Consider the following 20494-nt stretch of genomic DNA (forward strand, 5'->3'; position numbering starts at 1 on the left):
TTTTGATTGTGAAAGCCATGTCGTGTGTGTATTGCTTATACAAGAAGAGATAGTATATGCGCAACCAAACAATTAAATGACATCAACATTATACCAACAATAACCGTTTTTCAATGCCTTAATTTATTTTTATTTTTAATTTTATTTTTTTTTCAACATTGTTTCGATGGGGATGCATACTTTGTGGCTGGCTACAAGGTTATGGACTGCTGGGGATGAAAAAGATTTTCCGACGTCTGATTTTTCTTGTTTTGCTCCACCAATTGTATCAACTGGAAAAACAAAACAACTAATAACATGTAAATAAATGTAAAACAACATGTTTTGATGGACGTTGGAAGTTGAGGAGGGGTTTCAATTTTCTTTTAGACGGACCCAACCATTTTTTTTTTAGCCCGTCAATAAGAAAAGAATTGAAGAAAAGAAGGATGTTTTATGTAGAAATTGATCTGTACAAAAAAAAAAACCAAAAAAAAAGAGACGGGCAGGTTGGGCGCCGATTCGGCTCACATTCTAGAGCTGTATTTATTAACACGAACACGGTTAAAAAAAAAAAATGATGTACAGAGCGGATCGCAACGAAACCGCTCTCACTAACGAACAACAATACAAGATAAATATCTTGATGTGCTTATTTTTCTTTGCTTTTTTTTTTTTTTTTTTTTCTTTCTATTATTGGTTAGAATATATAATATATATAGAGCTAAGATATTTATTTTGGCGCGAGGGATAAGTGATGCAGGTTACGGAAGGTGGGGCAGATGAAGGGAGGAGGTAGAAAGGGAAAGGGAATAAAGAAAACAAAAGAGGGGGAGGTCTCGTGTTACATTGGTGTGTACGTGAGGAATGTGTGTGTATGTGTATGTCTGTGAGTGTGTGAGTGAGAACGGATAGATAGATAGAGAGAGAGAGAGAGAGAGAGAGAGATTTGAGAGTACAATCAACAACCAATGCGTTTTCACATGAACGCCCAGCATTCGAGCGTCTTGACCCAAAAATCTTCATCCGGGCTGAGCGGATCATTTCCAAACGTCTTACACGTCTGCGAACGGCCTTGGTTCAGGTCACCGTCCAGCCACAATCCAAAACGGCCACTGTGAGTAGTACAAGGGAAAGCAAAAAATAAATGAGACGATAAGGAAATGGTTACGTGAGGATTCATGGCCATAAATCTACACTGAGCGTGTACGCACTATCGTAAATGGTTGTCAAATGAAACGTCCAGCTTTTTGGGCGGCAAACAATTCTTTGAAGGCTAACACATTTTCAACTGATTCGACAGCGAGATTTCCTCGTTACGCGAGGACGTTCACTTCAAATGGATACACGCCGAGCTTATGCTATTTCAGCATCGCCATGAGCAATTAAACCATGAAATGTTTTGCCCAATTAAAACAAGGAAATTCATCGGCACTACGTGATGAAAACGAGACGGGGGGGAATTAAAAAAAACAAACAAACAAATATGGCGCAATAGAATACCAGAAATAGAAAAGGAAAAGTGAAATCTCTTACTCTCCGGCTCCGATGGCCAAGCTTTCGTTGTTGCCTTGAATAAAATAAGAGTTGTCGCCCGACCACGGATAAATTTGCATTTTCGGGTTGATGGCGAAGAGGAGTGACTCGCCTGTGCCGTAAAACGACTCGCTAACGCGAATTTCGCACGACGTGATGGCGCCAAACACCTGCGATCGGCAGACATCATGTTGAGAATTCATTTCAACGGCATCGAAAACAATTGAATTCGAGAAGCGACTTACGTTTCCCTGCGTATCTTCTATCACCAGTAAAATGGGACTATCGATGCCTATCATTTTACGATACAACGAACTGAGGCTGAATCCATTCTGCGACGTGCTGAACACCAACGTCCACGGATAACCTGAAACAGGTGCAACTCGTTAAAAACCAAAAACAAACGAACATGTATTGATTTAGTTGGCGAGAATGTCGTCATACCTTCAACTCGCGCTGGCAAATGTTTGGCCAGCTGTTTGCGATATTCGTCAGTCAGCACTTCGGTAGGGCCAATTAAATCGGGCAGATACGAGTCCAGATCAAGTGCGCTCAAACGTTCCGATCCATACAATGCCCTGCGCACTTCTTCATTCAGAGAAACGATCTATTTATGGTGCGCATAAATAAAAAAAAAATAAACAGATGAATAATTAATGAGTACACGTCAGCGTTCGTCATAAAAAGAGGCAAGCCGAACTGAATACAATGGCACCGACAAATGAATGAATGCATCAAGAGCAACATCGATAACATTCCAGGTGGTGTAAGACAAAAGTGAATATTTAAAAAATATATATATATCATTTCTGATAAAGAAAATACTATAGGGATTCTCGTGTTGGGTATTACGAAAAGAAATAAAGGGGAAGGTCAGTGTGACGAATACCAAGGAAACCACCATTGAGAAACAACATTGCCTAAAGTGGTAGGCGATGCCTACGTGAGACAGAAAAATAAAGAGAGACGTAAATGGCCACACAATACACAAGGTCAGTCGGAAACAGATATGCAAAACGACCGTCTAGATGTGTAAAAAAAATAAATAAGTTAAATTAAAAAGCTAGGGATGATACGTGTCCTGCTACTGGTGAGTACGCCGCAATAGCTCCAGGGCAACAACATAAAAAAAAAAAAAAATAGGGCATTGAGGATGTCTATGTGCGACATTTGTGTGGTACAAAAAAAAAAAAAACATATTTAAGAATATGACCACCCTTCCCTAAACTTTCGTCGGAGAAATCAAAGACAAGGTCGTCCGTTAATTGACAGGGTGAACCTTTTTTCTTTGCCTGTCCACGCCCTCTTTTTGTTTGCGATGTTAGGTCGAGAAAAAAAAAATGTTTGAAAGTAGGAAAAGAAGTTGAAAATAGCGAGAGAAATAAATAAATAAATAATAATGAGCGGAGAATTCCAACACAACCTTTTTGATACGATTGCAGAATTGGATAAACGAGACGAATTTCTTGGAATGATGGCTGCTCGATTTACTCCGGAAGGGCAATTTGGTTACCGAGGAAGTTTCAGCCATTTTCTTTTGTTTAAATTCGTTTTGCTCGTGAAATATTCGTTTTTTTAAATAAATAAAGATCTTCCGTTTTCAATCAAAACGAGAGAAAGAAAGAAAACCAAAATGGTACAAAACGGCAAAGAAAAACTAAACTGAACAAAAATTCTTGGTGGGTGACAAGTGAAGCAGGATGAGCCAGATGAGGAAGAGTTGTGCTTTTAATGAGGACGCGAATCAACGGGAAGAATAAAACAAAAAAGGAATTGATCATTGGTTCATCACGTGGCACGAAAGCTATCACAAACTTGAATACGAAATTCCCAAGAAAAAATTAAATTCTTAAAAACAGAAAAAAAAAAACCCGTTTCTGAACTTGTTTTCGTCCGATCAAGTTGTCCACGTTCGGAAAGTTTGAAATGTAAGGCACATTAACATACACACACACACATGGACTGGGGTGCAATGAGCCAAGGAACGAGAAAACGAATTGTTAAAAGAAAACGAACGAAAACGCCCAGGAGACACACGGGACGATGGATTGAATCGAAAAAGAAAATGGGCCTACAGAAGCCGTCACGACGGTGGATGGTGGGCTCAATCTTCTTCTGGCAAAAAGCATCTGGATGTTTTCTTTTGTTTTTCTTTTTTTAGCTACGAGTTCGTTTCAAACTGAACCGACACACGAATCGAAAAAGAAAAAAGAAAATTTCGTTTCTTGGCACAGCAGATGGCACACGAACGAAGGCTGAATGAAGACTGGAGAGTTACGGTTCACGACGGCTGAGCAGACGATGCCGGCCAACTTTCCAATGCACGTGAATCGAGCAAGAGAGAGAAACAACAAAATGAGAACGCAGGGACCGAATTGTGTAGTGGACTAACGATCTCAATAAGTGTGTGAGAATGTTTTATACTGTACAGTGTGTGTACACCGTACGCCTGGTGGGGTGGAGTCGAACAGGATTTACTGACACAGCAAACCAACCGAAAAGTGGGCGAGGCCAATCCCTGCCTCCTCATTGTGCCAAAACGGAATTTTATATATTTTTTTTATTTAAAGATTTTTTTTTTCTATCTCTGGTTTTTGTTTCAACAAAATCTTCTTTCATTTCGCATTTTTATCGCGTATTCTCTAGTCAAACAAAAATAAAAACGAGGTTGTCAGGGGCGGAGCTTTGTCGCTAGATGGCAGCAGCTGTAGGTCGAGAGGAAACAGACTGAATGACATGTGTGCACTGTGCAGGGCAAAAAGAACGGGACAATCGCATCGCACCTACAATCGCATCGCACCTAAATCCCCACCAAAACTAACCACATCACACAAAATGACGCACAAAAAAAACAAATAGATAAACAAAAATAAACAAAAATAGAAGGAAAAAATTCAAGAAACGAAAACAAATGAAATCTAGTTCAAATTAAACGTACAAACAAAAACAAAAAAGTCAATATGAACTATAAATGAAACGACGCAGTTTCAACCTGACGTCACGTTCCGTCAAGTTTGGCATACCCCCCCCCAAAAAAAACCACGAAACAGAAAAAAAACAAGAAAATGTCGTCATGATTCACTGCAGATGCAGGTGAATAACCGAAACAAGGTCACCTAAAGCCAACACGTTTTGGTGAATGTGCCCGTGTGCGAGAGAGAAAATTGCACTGTGAATTCGCACGTGTGTTTCGAGCAAAGTGACTAGAAAATTAGAAAAAACAAAATTCTTTTTTTCTACCAAATTCGAAAACTAAAAGGTGCACAGCTTCTATACACCAAAAAAAACAAGACACACAACAATTGTGGGTGAAAAAAAAAAAAAAATAAAAAAAAAATAGCGGAATGTTTGCCCACCTCATCCTGGTCGCTCTCGAAAAGCGTTGCCTGCGTCTTTAGAATGGTGAACAAGCGGACATAGGGGGCTTTGGCACGCTTTTGTTTCGTTTGATTGTTTAGATCGATTTGTTAACGATTAAGTATTAGAATGTTTGGTTGTGTTGTTCACCAGCAAAGAATGATGATCGACCGATCGAGTAGAAGATGTTAAGAGAAGAGATGATGAAGAAAGAGAGAAAAGCAAAGAGTCAAAATGTTTGACGGGCAGATTTAAAATGAAATAGAATCGTTCAATGAAACGAAATCTACGGAACGATGGAAATGCAAAAAAACAAAACAAAAAAAAAAAAAACAAAATGGCCGTACCTCCCAAGATTCTTTAGCCAGATCTGACGTGACCCCGTGCGGGTCGTCTTCATCTTCGGTGACGTCATGTTCGCCACTCCTTTTGCCGCCACTTGAGCCCTTGCTTTTCTTGGCAGGTTTCTGCCTTCGAACGGGACTCGGCTCCTCCCATTCGAGATCTTCCGTGATGAGCTCGAAACCGCGTTTAGCTACGCACTCAGCATCTCCCGGTTCTCCGTACACATCCGGTGACCAGAGCAAGAAAAACCGGCACAAACTATCCGCCCTGAAATGAATTCCAATCAAAACAACGTGTCAACTATTAATATTCATGTAGAACGCCGTACTTGACAAGGGTGGGGGCGAATAACAGCAACAAAAACAATTCAATGTCAAATCTGGTTTTGGTCGGATTAACGCGAAAGCATCCGCCATCGATACATCAAGGCCTCGTTGCTTTTCATCCGATTGTTTTCGTTCGCTTTAATTCCCCAAACTTGCTGTTATTTAGAGCGCAATTTTTTGCTTCCCCCCTCCGCCTACGCTCATTACAAATCCATTCGTCCTTCGCCTATTCTTCTAATGGATCCCACCCATTAGACACGGTTGTTTTTACTTTAGACTAAAGGTGGTTCCATGTCATGGCGACAAGGGGTGCACACACGTACTTGTCTCGCGGGATGCTGAACCAATATTCGGGCTTCATCTTTTTCTTTCCGTACGACATGATGGGTGTGGTCATGGCTCCCTTGCGGTTCAACGGTTTTCCCATTCGCAGTCGCAAGTAGAGTGGAGGAGCATCGCATGGCTGCGCCGGCTTGGGAATCAATTCTATTTGCAAGGGAAAAAAAAAAAAAAAACGAAAAACAAAAGAAGCAATGCGCATTATTAATACACATATAAAAATATTATTCCTCCATAATATTCAAAAGAAAGAAATCAAGAAAAAGTAAACGTGATCTGTCAGGAAAAAACAAAACAAAACACTTATGATGATGAAATCCATTGCCAACTGTGTGATAAAGCGACAACGAGAGAAAGTTTGAGTGAAGAAAAAAAAAGAGAATTATTAAAAAAAAAGAATTTGAAAAAAAAATGATTTCTCGTGCATCGAACTCCGGTCTTACTGTCCTCGTCCGGTTTTCCTGCACAGCCCCGCATGCCAAGCCATCTATCGTGCTACGACCGCAGATGCACACAAATCTGGTGAAACAGCAAAACAAAAAAACAAAAACAAAAACGAGACAAGCTTTTCCTGCTTCTTTTTACGGGGGGGAGGGCAACGTTCTAGCGATTTCCAATTTCCATAGCAATGCGATTTCTGCAAATCTCCTTAATCGGAAACAATCATGTCGCAACAACATTATCTAATTTTTAAATATAAAAAAAAAGGGGCAGCAAAGAGAAGAAGAAAAAAGAAACATTTTGAAACGTCCAAGAAAATGTTTGGTTTCTTTCCGATTTCGGGTCGAATTTTTTGGTTTTGTTTTAAATCGCGTGTCTTACCCATAAAGTTAAGTTCGAAGTACGGCGAGTGCAGGACTGCGTTGAACAATCAACGGATTTTCAAGAAAGGTGAAATACAAAAAAAAGAATTTTTAAAAAATCCCAAAAAAAAAAAAAGAGGAAAATGCAAAATGAAAATTAGCCAATAGTTCATCGAGGGAGGGGAAATGATCTTGCCAAATTGCCATCTTGAATGAACAAGAGGGAAACATGGACATGTTAATTCGACAAATGCAACAACAATGACGTGAATGATGTGTGTGCGATCTAAAAAAAAGAAAAGAAATACGTGATGTTAACGTGTACGTGTGATTCGCAAATTTGACTGGGGTTAAGTGTAACAACCAACCAAGCATGTTTCGATCGTCAAAAGACATTTCACGGCAACAAAAATCGAGCAGCTTGCCGTGAACATTTCATTCACCCCGCATTTCATGATGAACCCATGGCAACGGCGCCCTACAATTGAAATCAAGCGTGCCACCTTAAAAGCGTCACGAATGTTCGCTTCACGCCAATCAAGAGCGGCAACGTCTCGATGAATGAAAAAATGATAACAATAAAGGGGCGGGACTTGGCCACATTACAAACTGTTTTACAACTCACGTTTTTCAGGGAATTATCTACCGAAATAATCATTTAATAAAACTGACGTCAGCTGTTGGGACATGCAAAACCAAGGGCATCTTCTATGCCGTCTGACAAACTCACGTTCGGTTCAGACCATTCACGATGAGCAACGGTTGTTACCTTTAATAGTCCTGCGCTTTCATTTTGTTTTGTTTCATTTTGTGTTTGTTTTTTGAGGTCAAAATGTGATGAGTACAAAGAGCGTTGATCAATTAGGAAAGCAATCATCTGTTCGACTTACTGTCTAGCGAGGCAAACAATTCGGGTACGTCATCGACCGACACCATGCTCCTGTAACCGAGTTTGGGTTGAGCACCACCAGATGATTGGCCACTTGAATTCGCATTGTGCTGCTGTTGCTGTTGATGTCCTTGGTCCTTGCCGCGGAATAAATTCGGCACCAAACGGCTATCCAATTTCAAACTGTTTTCTGTCGACAATCTCCTGCAAACAACAACAATCAAAACGAACGAAAAATAATAATAATAACAACAATTAGGAAAAGGGACTCTGCCGCGCAATTAAAATAAACAATTAACTCCCTTTTGCGAGTTAATGATTAGATGTGTTTCGTGATGGATACGGTACCTCGCGCCGTCGATGGTTCCGATGGCGATGGCGGCTGCGGCAGCCATCAGAATAGCCGAACGTTCCGCGCCAGTATGTTCCGTCACGTCGGCAACGACCCAACTGTCGTCGGTGGTTTGGCTCGCCATCGAATTGTCGCAGCTCAACTCCACCGACTGGTCGGCGTGATTACTATAGCGTGCCCAACCCGCCACAAAGCGTGCGTTTTAGAGGTAGGAAGTGAGTCGATAAGCAATAAAAAAAAATTAAAAAAAAATAGAAAAAGAAAAACCGCAAATGAAAAACAAATACCAGGCAAAATAAAAGAAATCATGCGAGTCATGCAAATATTAAAAAAACAAACAAAACAAAACAAAAGATAACAAAAGTCGCAAGCCAAAGCCGAAATCAAATTATCCGAGCCTATTTTGCCATAACCACGCAATCATGCAAATGATGTACCATCAATAACAAAAAAAAAAAACAAACCCAAATGGCTGTTTGCAAAATACATTACCTGAAAACGTCGTTGACGGTAATGACATGGACGTTTGTTCGATGAAACCGCCATAACCTCAACGCTAATAGCAAACAATTTCCCCTCACCTGGAAAACACTTTGGAGAAGACGGACTCGGCGTTGGGGTCCTTATCAGCCAGCAAGACTGGACTGTTTTCCTTCGAATCGGCCGTCAGACTCTCACCCATCCACACGAGCGGATAAGACAAGCGTTTCAGCATCTGTTCCAAAAAGAAAAAAACAAATGACAAATTCATTGAATATAAGAAAAATCTAAAAAAATACGAACGTACTCTTTGTCCCCGAGTTTCGGGCGATGATGCGATTGGCGCCGGAGAACTCGATTGAGGCCGGCTGGTAGCCATGGGTTCAGATCCGGAAGCGTGGCGCGGCTGACGATGAAAACTCGAGTGCATTGCCCGACTGCGGGCAGCGCCGCTCTGATGGGGACCCATGGCCGATGTTGTCCCAGTGCTACCATGGCGGGGCCGGCTCTCCGAGTCATCCATCATGGCTTCATTGATGACTTGTTCATAAGCAGAGCCGGTGGAAGAGTGGAACGCCTCGTCTGTAAATCCAATCCATTACACGACATGGCCCAATTCATTTCATTTTTCATTTCATGTTGCTGTAAATGAGCAAAGAAATCAATCACCTTTGTCATCATCGTCGGTGACGTTGAGCTCTTCCGAGATGCACAATTCATCCTCGCGTTCGCCACTGGGTGTCTTGTCCATCGAAGAGGCAAGCCGCATGCCACTGACCAATGAATGATCGCACGACAGCGATGATTTGTCAACTAGATCCAACTCTCCTTTGCGTGGCCCACCGGCCGAGGCATCCGCAACGCTGGCCGGAACTGAAGTTTCATCTAAAGGCACATAAGATAATCGAATCAAACGTCAATACACTCCGAATGATGGTGCGCTCTTCTTCATCTTTCATACTTTTAACGTGCAGGCGAATAACGTGGCCACTTTGATGGGCGGCTTCGACCACCGACGGCGGCGGAATGATTGGACAAACAGGTTTAGAGGTGACTGTCACAACAGCACCGTCCACGCTATCGTGGCTAAGAGAGCTGGTTCTCGTTTGGGTTGCTTCGTCATCACTTCGCACGGGCTCCAACGTGGCCGGCACTGAAGATGCGGCCGCCTCTGCCAAAGCATCCCCTTGAGCTGTTGCCTGGCTTCCATCGCCTCCGGCGTCTTCTCCTTCGCTCCATCGACGCTGAATGTCACCTATACGTTTCGTTGAGAGAAAGGAAGAAAAACAAGAGAAACATTGGATGGTTTCATTTGATTCCATCGGCCATGTCGAAACGAAACGAAACGAACCGGCAATGGCGAGTATTCCGGCGGCCGGATCGAGATCATCAACGTCCAATGGATTGGACGTCTCCTTCTGCTTGAGGTGGGCCCTCTCCTTCAGGAGGGCGTACTTCCGGTGCAACGGGCAATTGGTCGGGAAATAGATTGGGTCGGTGATGGGCTGGTCGGGCTGGCCCTTCGAATCGGCCAGCCTCATGTGAGCAATGTCCGGATAGAGGGCCGCGTTGACGACGAATTCCATGGGCGCAATGACACCATAAGCTTCGGCTCCGTGCTCGATGACGAGCGTATCGGACACGTTCGGATCGAACATGACCGTGTTGGGCGTGACGAGTAGGACGCCGGCCACAACGCCCTGGCCGTCCGTGATGTGCCTGACGTGGATTTTCAAGAACTTCTCGTAGGCGCTGCGATCCCTCAGACGTTCGGCCTCCTCGTCCATTTGGGTTAAGATTTCTTCGTTGTTGATTTCACGTTCGATGTTGGCCAAATCCGAGGCGCAAGTGCCCGTCTGTCCAGCTCCGCTCTTTGGGCTGGTAAAAGACAAATCCACTCTGTTGAAACGCGGCGATCCGGGAGGTCGTAAACTGTCGAGAAATGCTGTTTTTTTTTTTTAAAGAAAGAAGGAAAGAATGAAAACGAGTTCCAACTTTTGTTGTGTTTCATCCATCAGATTGAAAAAGAGAAATGGGTGAACGGAGGGGGGACGTGAACGGCAAAGAAAGGGAAGCATCTTTTTGTGTTCGCTTTAATTCTTAGAAGCCCTGCAGCTTTGTCAACATTTATTTTATTCATTTCCTGATCTTATATGCGTGCACTAGTTAGGTATCCCCCCTTTTTTTTTTTGGGGAGGGGTCTCTCTCTCTTTCTTTCTGTGTCTACCATCAGTCTTTTTTTTTTTTTTTAATCTTTTGATTCTAGTCCTCTTTCTATCGATTTTCATTGTAACTCTAAGATAAAGCCACGAGTTTTCTCCATATTTGAAATCAGGGGCGGGGTGGTAACTCTTTTCGTTTTAAAACTCCCAAAACAATCGTCCTCACGCTCCCGAAAAACAAAAAACAAAAACACCACGTTGTTTCTTCCTGGAAACAAAACTCATCATGTCCCTCCCCTTACGTACAGCACGTTGATCCAGTTATCCTAAGATGTGATTTAGCGGGTAATGGGGTACTACGCAGTACACACAGCCGAGTAGTAAAAGAAAAAAAAAAAAGAAGAAAAAAAAGAAAGAGGAGGGAGAGGGGGGAGGGGGAGGAATGGAGTGTAGTATTTGGTACCGTGCTCGATGGGGCGCTCTGCTGTCGGTGACGCATAGCCGCCATTGCTGTCGCGACCGATTTCGTTGATGTTGGTATTACTCGTCGACGACCTGATGGACACGTTCAGCGACATGTGCGGTCCGACGGTGGCCGACTCGCCCCCCGTGGCCGACATTCCAGCCCCTTCCGAATCCGCTGCGGCTCCTCTACTCGCGTCGGCATCTTTACGCGGAACTAGCAGTACCTAAAAATATGGGAAAGCATTCAGTTCAATTATTTCAACAACAAAAAAACGCTTCAAGAGCTGCGAGGCAAAAGAAGCGTGTCACATTCATCAAACAGGTAGATCAAACCAATTAGGACTTGTATCGATTTTCTTTCACCCCCTTATGTTTTTTTTTTCTTTTCCACGAATTTATGCGCCACTTGTTATGCAGAATCAGCTCAAGCAAAAAAATGCTGGAAGTTGACCCAACCTGACATTTATTGCTGTAACTTGTCTGCTCTTCTCCGTGAAGCCGGAACTCATCCAGGCGCTTCTTTTTCCCCTCTCTCCCTCCCTAACTAATTAATTTTATTTTTTTTTCCGTTAATTAATTCACCAATTACCCTTCCCTATCCTTGATATTCATATAATTCCCCAACGAGACGTCACTACCCTTGAATCGAAACGAGGTAACGTTAAAATGAAATCAATCACCTGTCCAGGGAAGATCAGACCTCGAATGGAGTTTGTTGATGGCGACCAGCTCCGACGGTGTCGTGTCGAAGCGAGCGGCCAAACTGGTCAGCGTGTCGTTGCTCTGAACTGTATAGGCCAGCGTGTCTTCCGTCAGGCGGCTGTTGCTGCCGCCGCTTCCGCTTGATCGTCTCTCACCGATGGGGCTACCAGGACGACCTCCTCCGCCACTGTCTACCGTTCCAACACACACACACACACACACACAAGACGAACACATCAACAACAATCGATACAAGTGCAGGCTGTAACGTTTAATCAATTAGAAGAGAAAAAGAAAAGAAAATGAAAAAACAATCCATTCATCTTCTAGATCGTCTTATTCCCTGCGGCATGTCTAAATAGAAGCGGCGCTAACAGCGAGACGTTAACACACATCGGGGGATTTCAATCTAAACCGATCGACTACAGCGACCCGATCAAATAAATACAAATGAAAATCAGAATAGATTTGTGTTATAACCAACGACGATTCCTATTTCCTAGGCGAGAGAGAAAAAAAAAGGAAACATAGAAGAGAAGCAACAACAAATAAGAAAGAAAAATAGGAAAACAAAAGAAATGCGAATTGCCGGTTGCTTTTTGTCTTTCTACGTTTCCATTGAATCATCCGTGCGCCATTAAATGAAACAATAGCTCAAAGTAATCCGCACTGTTTGGCGGAGGGCGAGGCTCTTCAAGTTAGAGAACGAACAGAGTTTTGGGGAGGGCATCAAGACAAGATGATGACGGGGCGTTGAGACAATGAACGAGCGACGAACAATCGCTAAACAATACGAGTTTTCATTGAAAATCCTTTTTTTTTAAAAAACGGTGTATCTGATTGAAGGGAAAAGAATGTTTGATTCAATTTTTAACAAAATATGTATAGAAGGGATGGCAAAGATTTCCCGTGAGTGGACACGAATCTATTGTTAGCCCTCCTCCTCCCCTCCTCCGCCAGACGTTATCGACCAAGGCAAATTTTTTTCGTTCAATATATAATAAAAAAAGGGGGGTTCTCCCCTATATTGATTCCTAACTTGCGACGTTACAAGAGCAAATCCTATTGGTCAATCAACTTGTAAGAAGAGCCGCGCGTGACCCTTTTTCCTTTTCGAGAGGTTCCATTTTTAGGTTTCAACAAGTCACTTATTCATAGAATTTCATGTCTTAAAAACATCTCGACATTGTCAAACGTCCTTAAAACGTCAAACAAACCCCCCCCCCAAAAAAAAAAATAATAAAATCGATAAGATAAAAATAAAAAAGAATCGAATTTTTAAAATAAAATAAATAAATAAATAATGTACCGGTGCTACTGCCCAAAGCCGATCCGGCTAAACGGCTCAATCCGCCAATGACATCCACGTCAAACGCGGCCGCCAAACTCTGATCCACACTCCGGCTCTTGGTCCTGATTCATCAAATCAAACAAAAACAAAAACAAAACAAAATTGATCCGTTAGACAACAATGAAAACATTTGAATCAATTAAACAACAAATGAAATCGAGTGCCCAACGTTAATTGAATTACAGCACACATCTCAATCAGGAAGCGCATCCGCGTTTTTTCGGTCCGGCTGTCCAAACTTTGACACGCCACAGGCTACAGTTCATCTTCAATCAAGTTCTTACTCTCTTTCTCTCTCTCTCTTCATATTTTTTTACACTTCAAAGTCGGCTAAAGAGAAATGCCCCAAACGGGGCAGCTCTACGTGCTGAACCCTGGCGCTTCATTTTGCTGTGTCAGAAACATGCGGCAGGCACAACGGAACAAGAAAAGAGATGCTAGTCGACGCCAACTTATTGAGATCTCAAAAGATCTTACTACAGTCAACAAAGAAGGTACCCCACCCACCACATCAAAAAAAAGAAGAAAATAGTCAAAAAGAAACGAACGCATGGGGTAGTAACGATCTCTGTCTCTCTCCACGGTCTGGCTGAAGAAATCGATAAGGGGAAGAAGACTCTCGCACACACGCGCGCGCGCTTATTCCTTGTCCAAAGGCAAAATTTAGGGTACGCACACACACACACACAAAGATTTGTTTCGAGAATGCAAACTACTCCATTCTAGCACCATCCTGCTGTTTGGTTTTTTTTTTGTGTGTGGCTTCCCTCAAAAAAAAAAGAAAAGAGGGACACGTTATTATTGATGATATTTTCGTTTGGGAAGGAGCTGTTGAACGACTGAACGCACCAACCGTTAGAAAGCAATCATACTGATTCACTTTGCAAAGCATTTAGCCGACCAGGTAAACACGAAACAGTTAGGGACTGGCAAGACAATTTGTTGTTGTTGCTGTCGTAACGAGATAGACACACCAGTCCCTAAAAACAAACAAACAAAACAACTCACTAATTGGGGTGGGCAATGTCTCACCAGAACTGGAAGCGAAAGGCCTGGAAGCCAGGTCCCAATGCGTCCATCGTTCACGTCACGCCCGTAACAATGCAAAACGAAACAAACACCACACCAAACGACAGTATAACAATAGTAATCAGCCAAATAAACAAACAAAAAAATGAGTAAAACTAAACAAAAAAGAAATCAATCGAGCAGCAAGGTAAAGCAAATGGAGGGGCAACCTGCTTTCCTTCAAAAAACGATGAGATTGGTGGACAACTTCACCATGGCAACTTCGTTATACAAACGTCTGTCCCACTGCAAAGAACGTACCGACTCCCGATCAAGAGGATGGGCAGTGTGCTGAAAGAATGTTGTATTCCAGGGAGACAACATCGAGCTCGAACATCTTCCAATACGCAATGCCCTCCCCACCCACCGAAATGTAGCAGGCAGGCGGCAGCCATCGAACCCAAAACAAACCAATCAAACATCAAACGCCATCTAGCGTCTAATTTTGAAAGCCATTGGTTGATTCTGATTAATTAAATTTTTAAAGAAAAAACGTTACGATTTTTGTTGGGTTTTTTTTTTAAAGCGTATTAGTCAAGTGCTACGCATTTTTACACGAGTGACTTTCTACTTTGGCTTTCACCGACGCATACCCTACTGAATCATTGAAAAGTGAAAGCTAGAGAGCAAAAAGAGAAAAAGGTCTTTTAAGATGAGAGGAAATGTGATGAAAGGCATAGACTTGAATTAACGGCAGTCTCCATTTTCCCTTTTTTTTTTTTGAGAGCAAAATGCAGCAAGTAGAACACACACACAAAGTGAAAAAGTAAAGCTGAAGGAGAGGGGGAAATGTGGCTTTGGCATGTCTTTTCATTTCCTTTCACTTGAATACGACAGTCTTCGCATGCAAATCCCGCTGAGCCCCCAAAAAAAAAAAAAAAACTCAAGTTTTCCTTCTCCCTTTTTTTTTTTTTTTTTCTCTCTTGCAAAAATATAAAATAATTTTCTTTTCTTTCAAGAGATTTTGTTCGGCGTGAAGACCAACTCGATAGGCAGAAGACATGCGACGCCCGGCTGCGCAAACTTCTCTTTATTGAGAGGCAGATATAGAAGAGGTGGCATGACTGAATCCGTGCGGCAAATCATAACAACTGTCAAGATGAAGAAAAAAAAACCGGAAGGAAACAATGACGCCAGACAAAAAAACAAAATCTTAAATAAACAAAAAAGAAAAGGGAGTGGGGGGTGGGGGGATTTGAGACGTCTCGCGTAAAAAGGGGAATACGTATAACCCGTGAGAACGAATGTCGTGCACCTTTGACCTTGCAACATTGTCTTTTACGTTTGTTATCATCCGTCGTGCTCTTGATTTAATCGGGCCGTTGTTGGCGCATCTCGGGGAAATCAATCGATAGTCCTTGGCTTTCGTTTCGGTGTGTTCTGCGGTGCACAACACACAACACACCCCCACTGACGAAACCCGCCAACAAAAAGAAAAAAAAAGAACCGCAGTGAAGCGACGGAAATCGACCGAAATCGCATCACTGCCATAGAATAATTAATTAATTTAAAAGAAAAGCGAATGACAGGATTCAACCCATTCGGGGACAAAAACCTGTACACACTAAATAACTAATCGTTAAATCCCCCCCACCTCATTTTTTTTTGTTGAATTTCTTTACTAACGATACGTGGAGGGACCGTCGGTACTGACGAACCGTCGGGGATTACCTTACGCAAACTCATATAGTAGACGTGTACGCTAAAAGAGAAGAACTTTTGTGTACATTATAATGGGGAGGGAAGTTTGATAAGAAAAAGTGCGGCTCTTTGCGAGATCAAAGTTTTCAACAACATTTTCAGCACTCAGTCGTCATTGGATATTGATTTGGCTCCTGGTTTCGGCTGCCATCACTTTCTTTTTCTCTTTTTACGACTGAAAAACTTGGCAGCTTAGATAGAGATATAAATCACACACACACACACAAAATCTATTCCCCTCCCCCCGAAATAAAAAAACAATCGTCATCAAAAAAAAAAAGTAACATATAAATAAACCGTTTTCCTGCCGTTAACTTGGTTCGCTTTTGATACACACACACACACACACACAAAGAAAAAAGGACAATAAAAAAGCGCATCGCAATGACTTGCCGAAACCCATAAACGGAAGGAAGTATTTTTTTAAATCAAGAGCTAACCAATCAAAAGAGCTAGCCCAGCATTATTATAATTTTTTTTTTTAAATCATCAACGGAAGATCAGGTGTCGAGCAGCCGACAATCGGCGTCTAGCTAATAAGCTTTTGCAAATAAGGGGGAAGCGCGTTGGGCGGTTCTTTTGTGTATACGTACTGCAAACTTTTGTCGGGTTCTTCACACACACACACACACAAAAAGGGGGAGATAACGTCTAACGAGCGACACACACACCCACACATACACATGTGTGTGTGTGTAAATGTAACATCCTGTTTTTTTTTTGTGTAAGGAAAATGGAATTGCCCTGTCCGCTCTTCTTTTTTTTTTTTTGGCTCTCTGTCTCGACGAACGTCGTCGCGCAATTACCGGCACTCACGCAGTCACGATACGCTCTTCTTCTTCTTCTTCTTTTTTTTTTTTGGGGGGGAAAGGGAAGGAGGCAGCACAACGTCTTTTATTATTCAGGCTCCGGTAGTCTTTTGGGAGGCTGAGTAGCAGCAACGTGTGGCAAATCCTTCCACGGCTCCTAAATCCCTTGGCCTATTTTTTTATTTTCTTTTTTTCTTTTCTTGTATTTATTTGTTTGATTTTTGATTTTTGCATTTTGAAAAGAAGATGCGTCCATTGATTGCCGATTGTATTCGGCTGGCAACAGTTTTCGGCCATTACTCTTAGCCGACTCGATCTAAAGTTGGAGGCGCGCGCAACCTGTACACGCGGACTTCTTCTTCTTCTTTTCTTTTTTTTCTTTCGGAGATCGATAACAAACACATCACTACGATTTTCTATCTGACAATTCTTTTTTTTATTTCTCTCGTTCATTCTTTCCTCTCCTTTTTTCGAATGTCAAAGTCGTTTACCACCGGGGCACACGGCAATCCATCACTTTGATGGAACCCTTTTTTTTTTTTTCCATTAGTACTTTTTACTTTAATAGCACGAAACGATAAAAAAATCAATCCTATACCCAACACTTTTATTTATAAAAAAAAAAAAATAAAGTCAGTTGTATCGCTAAATTCGGGTGACACACTGAAGCAGACGACGCCACGGCATTAGCCGATTCCAGCGCATAGTGTGATATACGGTTGCGATATGTTACTGAGATTGCATCGATAAAGAAAAGGAAAAAAAAAATCGGAGAGTGAATAAAACTAAATAAATAAAATAAATTGCTAACAAAGGAGGAGAAAAAAAAATTGCTTGCCAGGCCGCAACTAACGCCCAGCCCACCCCCTGCAGGCGGAAACAGCAGCCGTTCACTCCGCTTGCAACTGGATCAAATACACGTAAAATATAGAACGGCGAAAACAGGCCTTTTTTTTCTCAGCAGGGCCACTCTACTTTGACCCCAGCAGGCATTAACTCAAAAAAAAAAAAAAAAAAAAAAAGAGAACTTTTCTGCTTCTTGTGTTGCTCAGCTCGTAATTATGTCCCTTTTTCGTGAAATCAAATAAAAAAACAAAAACAAAAACAAAAATATAAAAAGATTGAGATGCGCCGTTGCCATCACAGATCAAGTAATTGAACGTGCTATCCACGTGATGCACTAACGGGCAAAGTCCCGACCAACGAGACGGGCATTTTCAATGCGACCCGGATTTCTTTTCGTTCGGGTGCAAATGTGAGACAGCCAATCAGGTCAAAGAGAAAAAAGAAAGAAAAAAGACTGGACTGGGTGGAGTAAACACGTGTGGACATGCACGCATTTTGATTGCCCCCCCCCCTTTTTATTTTTATTTTGATCTCTCTCTCTCTCTCTCTAATGATTACCTGCTACGACTAAACAAGCCTGATGGCGGCCAAAACAGATAACCCAAACTACGACGTTTTTTGGTGCGATCATCGGCCGGTGTAGGCGATGCAGACGGGCTGCCGGCCTGCGTAGCGGAAAACGAAACGCTGCGCTCCCTCTGGACGGGACGCGTCAATTCCGCAGACGGATTCCTGCGATCGAGGCCGTCGGTTGAAGAGAAAGTGGCCGACCGATCGCGGAACGTCGATTTGAATCCGAGCTTGTCCGGCAGCTCCTCGTTGTGATTCACGGGCACGGACAAAGAGCAGGGGCCGTTGAAAGGTTCCGGTGACGGGCTGCAAGTTCGCGTCGCGTGGTGGACTTGCACGCCTTCCGGTAGCTGTTCGAGTGAGCACTTGAGAACGGGCGTGGCGACGCCCAGCGTCGACGAACTCTGGAACGAGCCCCGTCTCTCGTAGGGCACGGGGAATTCCAGCGATTGAGCCAAGACGGACGTCGGGGACGGCGAATTCTCCGACTGGCTGGGCCGACGTCGATGGAATTTCAGCAATCGCGAGAAATGCGACGGCGGCCTCGTTTCGGAGCGCGAACGCTGCCGACCACCCGCCTCGTTTTGCTCGTCGTCTTCGTCGGCCGACTGGAGCAAAATGATGGGAACGGGGGCGGGCCGGCCGACGGCAGCTGGCCCGTCGTCGAATCCGCCGAGGTACGTGTCGAAGTCGGCAAACCGTCGGTTGAGTTCCTCTTCGCTGCCGCCAACGCTGACCGCAATCGGTTTGCGCCATCGACTGCGACCCGTGCGCTCGTTGTGACTGTGGCCGCCGAATTTGAATTGCCTCTCCGCCACGTGCTGATCGCTCAAATTGTTCAAACTCCCCGTGCAGGATGAAGAGCGCGAAGAGTGGCCGCTGTGCTGGCTACCGATGCTCAATTTCCTGCCCATCTTGTTGATGAAATTGACCGACGTTTGCAGCGAGAAGCGTCTGCGTTGTTGGTTCATTTTGTCGGAGCGCATCCCGCTGGCCGACGCCATTTCCTTTCCTTACTGTTCCGGCAGTTCGCGCTCGCTCTGCATACAATCGCTCGCGCAATTCGTTAGTCTACAGTGGCACGCACACAAAAGTTAACTTTTTCTTCGGAAAAAAAACCAAACAAAACAAGAAACTCATCCGGACATTGTTAGCGAATCGCGCACAGCGCATATACACATCAATTGTTTCACAAACAAGCCACCGTTAGCGCGCACAAAATTCAATCGGATTTAATGATTATGATTGTTTTGTTGTCGTTGTTTAGTTTGGCGGCCGTTGAACGGCGTGATGCGGCCAACTGGCACGAAAAGCCAACTGGACGCACAGGTATATCCATTTTTCGAGGCAGATGTAATCATGAATGCACAACTTTGGGGTCATATGACGCGGCGTCGACACTGTTCAAGACGCACTCTAATGAACGAATCATCGAGAAGATAGAACAAGAAATAGAAGAAAATCTTTTTTTTTTTTGAAACGACGGTTTCCGTATAATAATCATCCAATCAAGAACGAGAGGGAAAATCCTGCGATCCCGTGATGATCCCCAAAGACGCTTTTTGAATACGTCATGAGCGTCACGAGCAGACATTTGTCAGCACGCCAACCGCTGCTCTTCTCCGTTGCGATGGGCCGTTTTAATTCGTTCTTCTTTTCTTGTTTAAATCTCAACCATTGGGAAAATCCCATCGTACATTTTTTTCGCCATTTTCTTTTTTTTTTTTGTCCATTCGTCTCAAATGAAATCGACTTGCGATTCGACGTCATTTTCAATCGTCATGCGCTTGCGACGTGAATAACGCGTTGGAGGACGAGCTCTGAAATGCGAATCGTCGCTTTCCGTCCAAAGACACAGCCCCGATAATCATCCCAGCGCCGTTACCTTGGAAACTGTCCGCCACTGAGAGATGAGGAGAGAAAAGGAAGACTGTCAATTACAATCCGATCATTACGAAGCAGCGGCAGCAGCAGAGGGCTTAATTAAATCTCTTTCTTTCTCCTTTCTATCTCTCCCTTCGTCCCCCTCATTCCAAATGTTAAAAAACACACACACAAAATAGGGGGACTTTGGAAGGATGGAAGAAGAAGTTGCCCATCTACTTTAGCCAGCGTTTTTTTGACATAATCGTTCATTGCGCAAACAAAACGCAGAGGCTCAGATGTACTTGCTCGCCAAAGTACTTCAATCACGGGCGCTAAGGATGGAGGCAGACGAGAGAGGGAAAAGCCACAATCCGTTGCACGCATCAAGCAAGAGCTTTCAATCTCGACGAGCACATCCCCCTCGACATGATCAAGCAAAGAAATCAGCAAATCAAAAACAAAAGAGGCGTTGGTGTGGAGAAACGGGCAAATGTAACCCCCCCCACTCCCGCCACGAGCTTCTAAATTCTATTGATTTCCGACTACTC

General features: G+C 43.3%; 1 protein-coding gene across 1 annotated transcript; it reads right to left on the minus strand.

Annotated features, from left to right (window-relative positions):
• On the minus strand, nt 1-19365 carry LOC116924967. Its single transcript, XM_032931594.2, is given in 20 exon segments — nt 1-1094; nt 1516-1685; nt 1761-1882; nt 1960-2122; nt 4872-4949; nt 5220-5484; nt 5867-6029; nt 6705-6740; nt 7576-7778; nt 7923-8093; nt 8508-8641; nt 8714-8988; nt 9076-9291; nt 9368-9661; nt 9758-10351; nt 11032-11257; nt 11714-11734; nt 11736-11926; nt 13045-13148; nt 18069-19365. Coding segments are annotated over 20 exon segments (4578 nt in total). The 5' UTR covers nt 19085-19365; the 3' UTR covers nt 1-958.
• Between the last annotated feature and the right edge of the window lie 1129 nt (nt 19366-20494).

The sequence above is a fragment of the Daphnia magna genome, linkage group LG6, assembly GCF_020631705.1.
Source record: "Daphnia magna isolate NIES linkage group LG6, ASM2063170v1.1, whole genome shotgun sequence".
In the NCBI taxonomy this organism is placed as follows: Eukaryota; Metazoa; Arthropoda; class Branchiopoda; order Diplostraca; family Daphniidae; genus Daphnia; species Daphnia magna.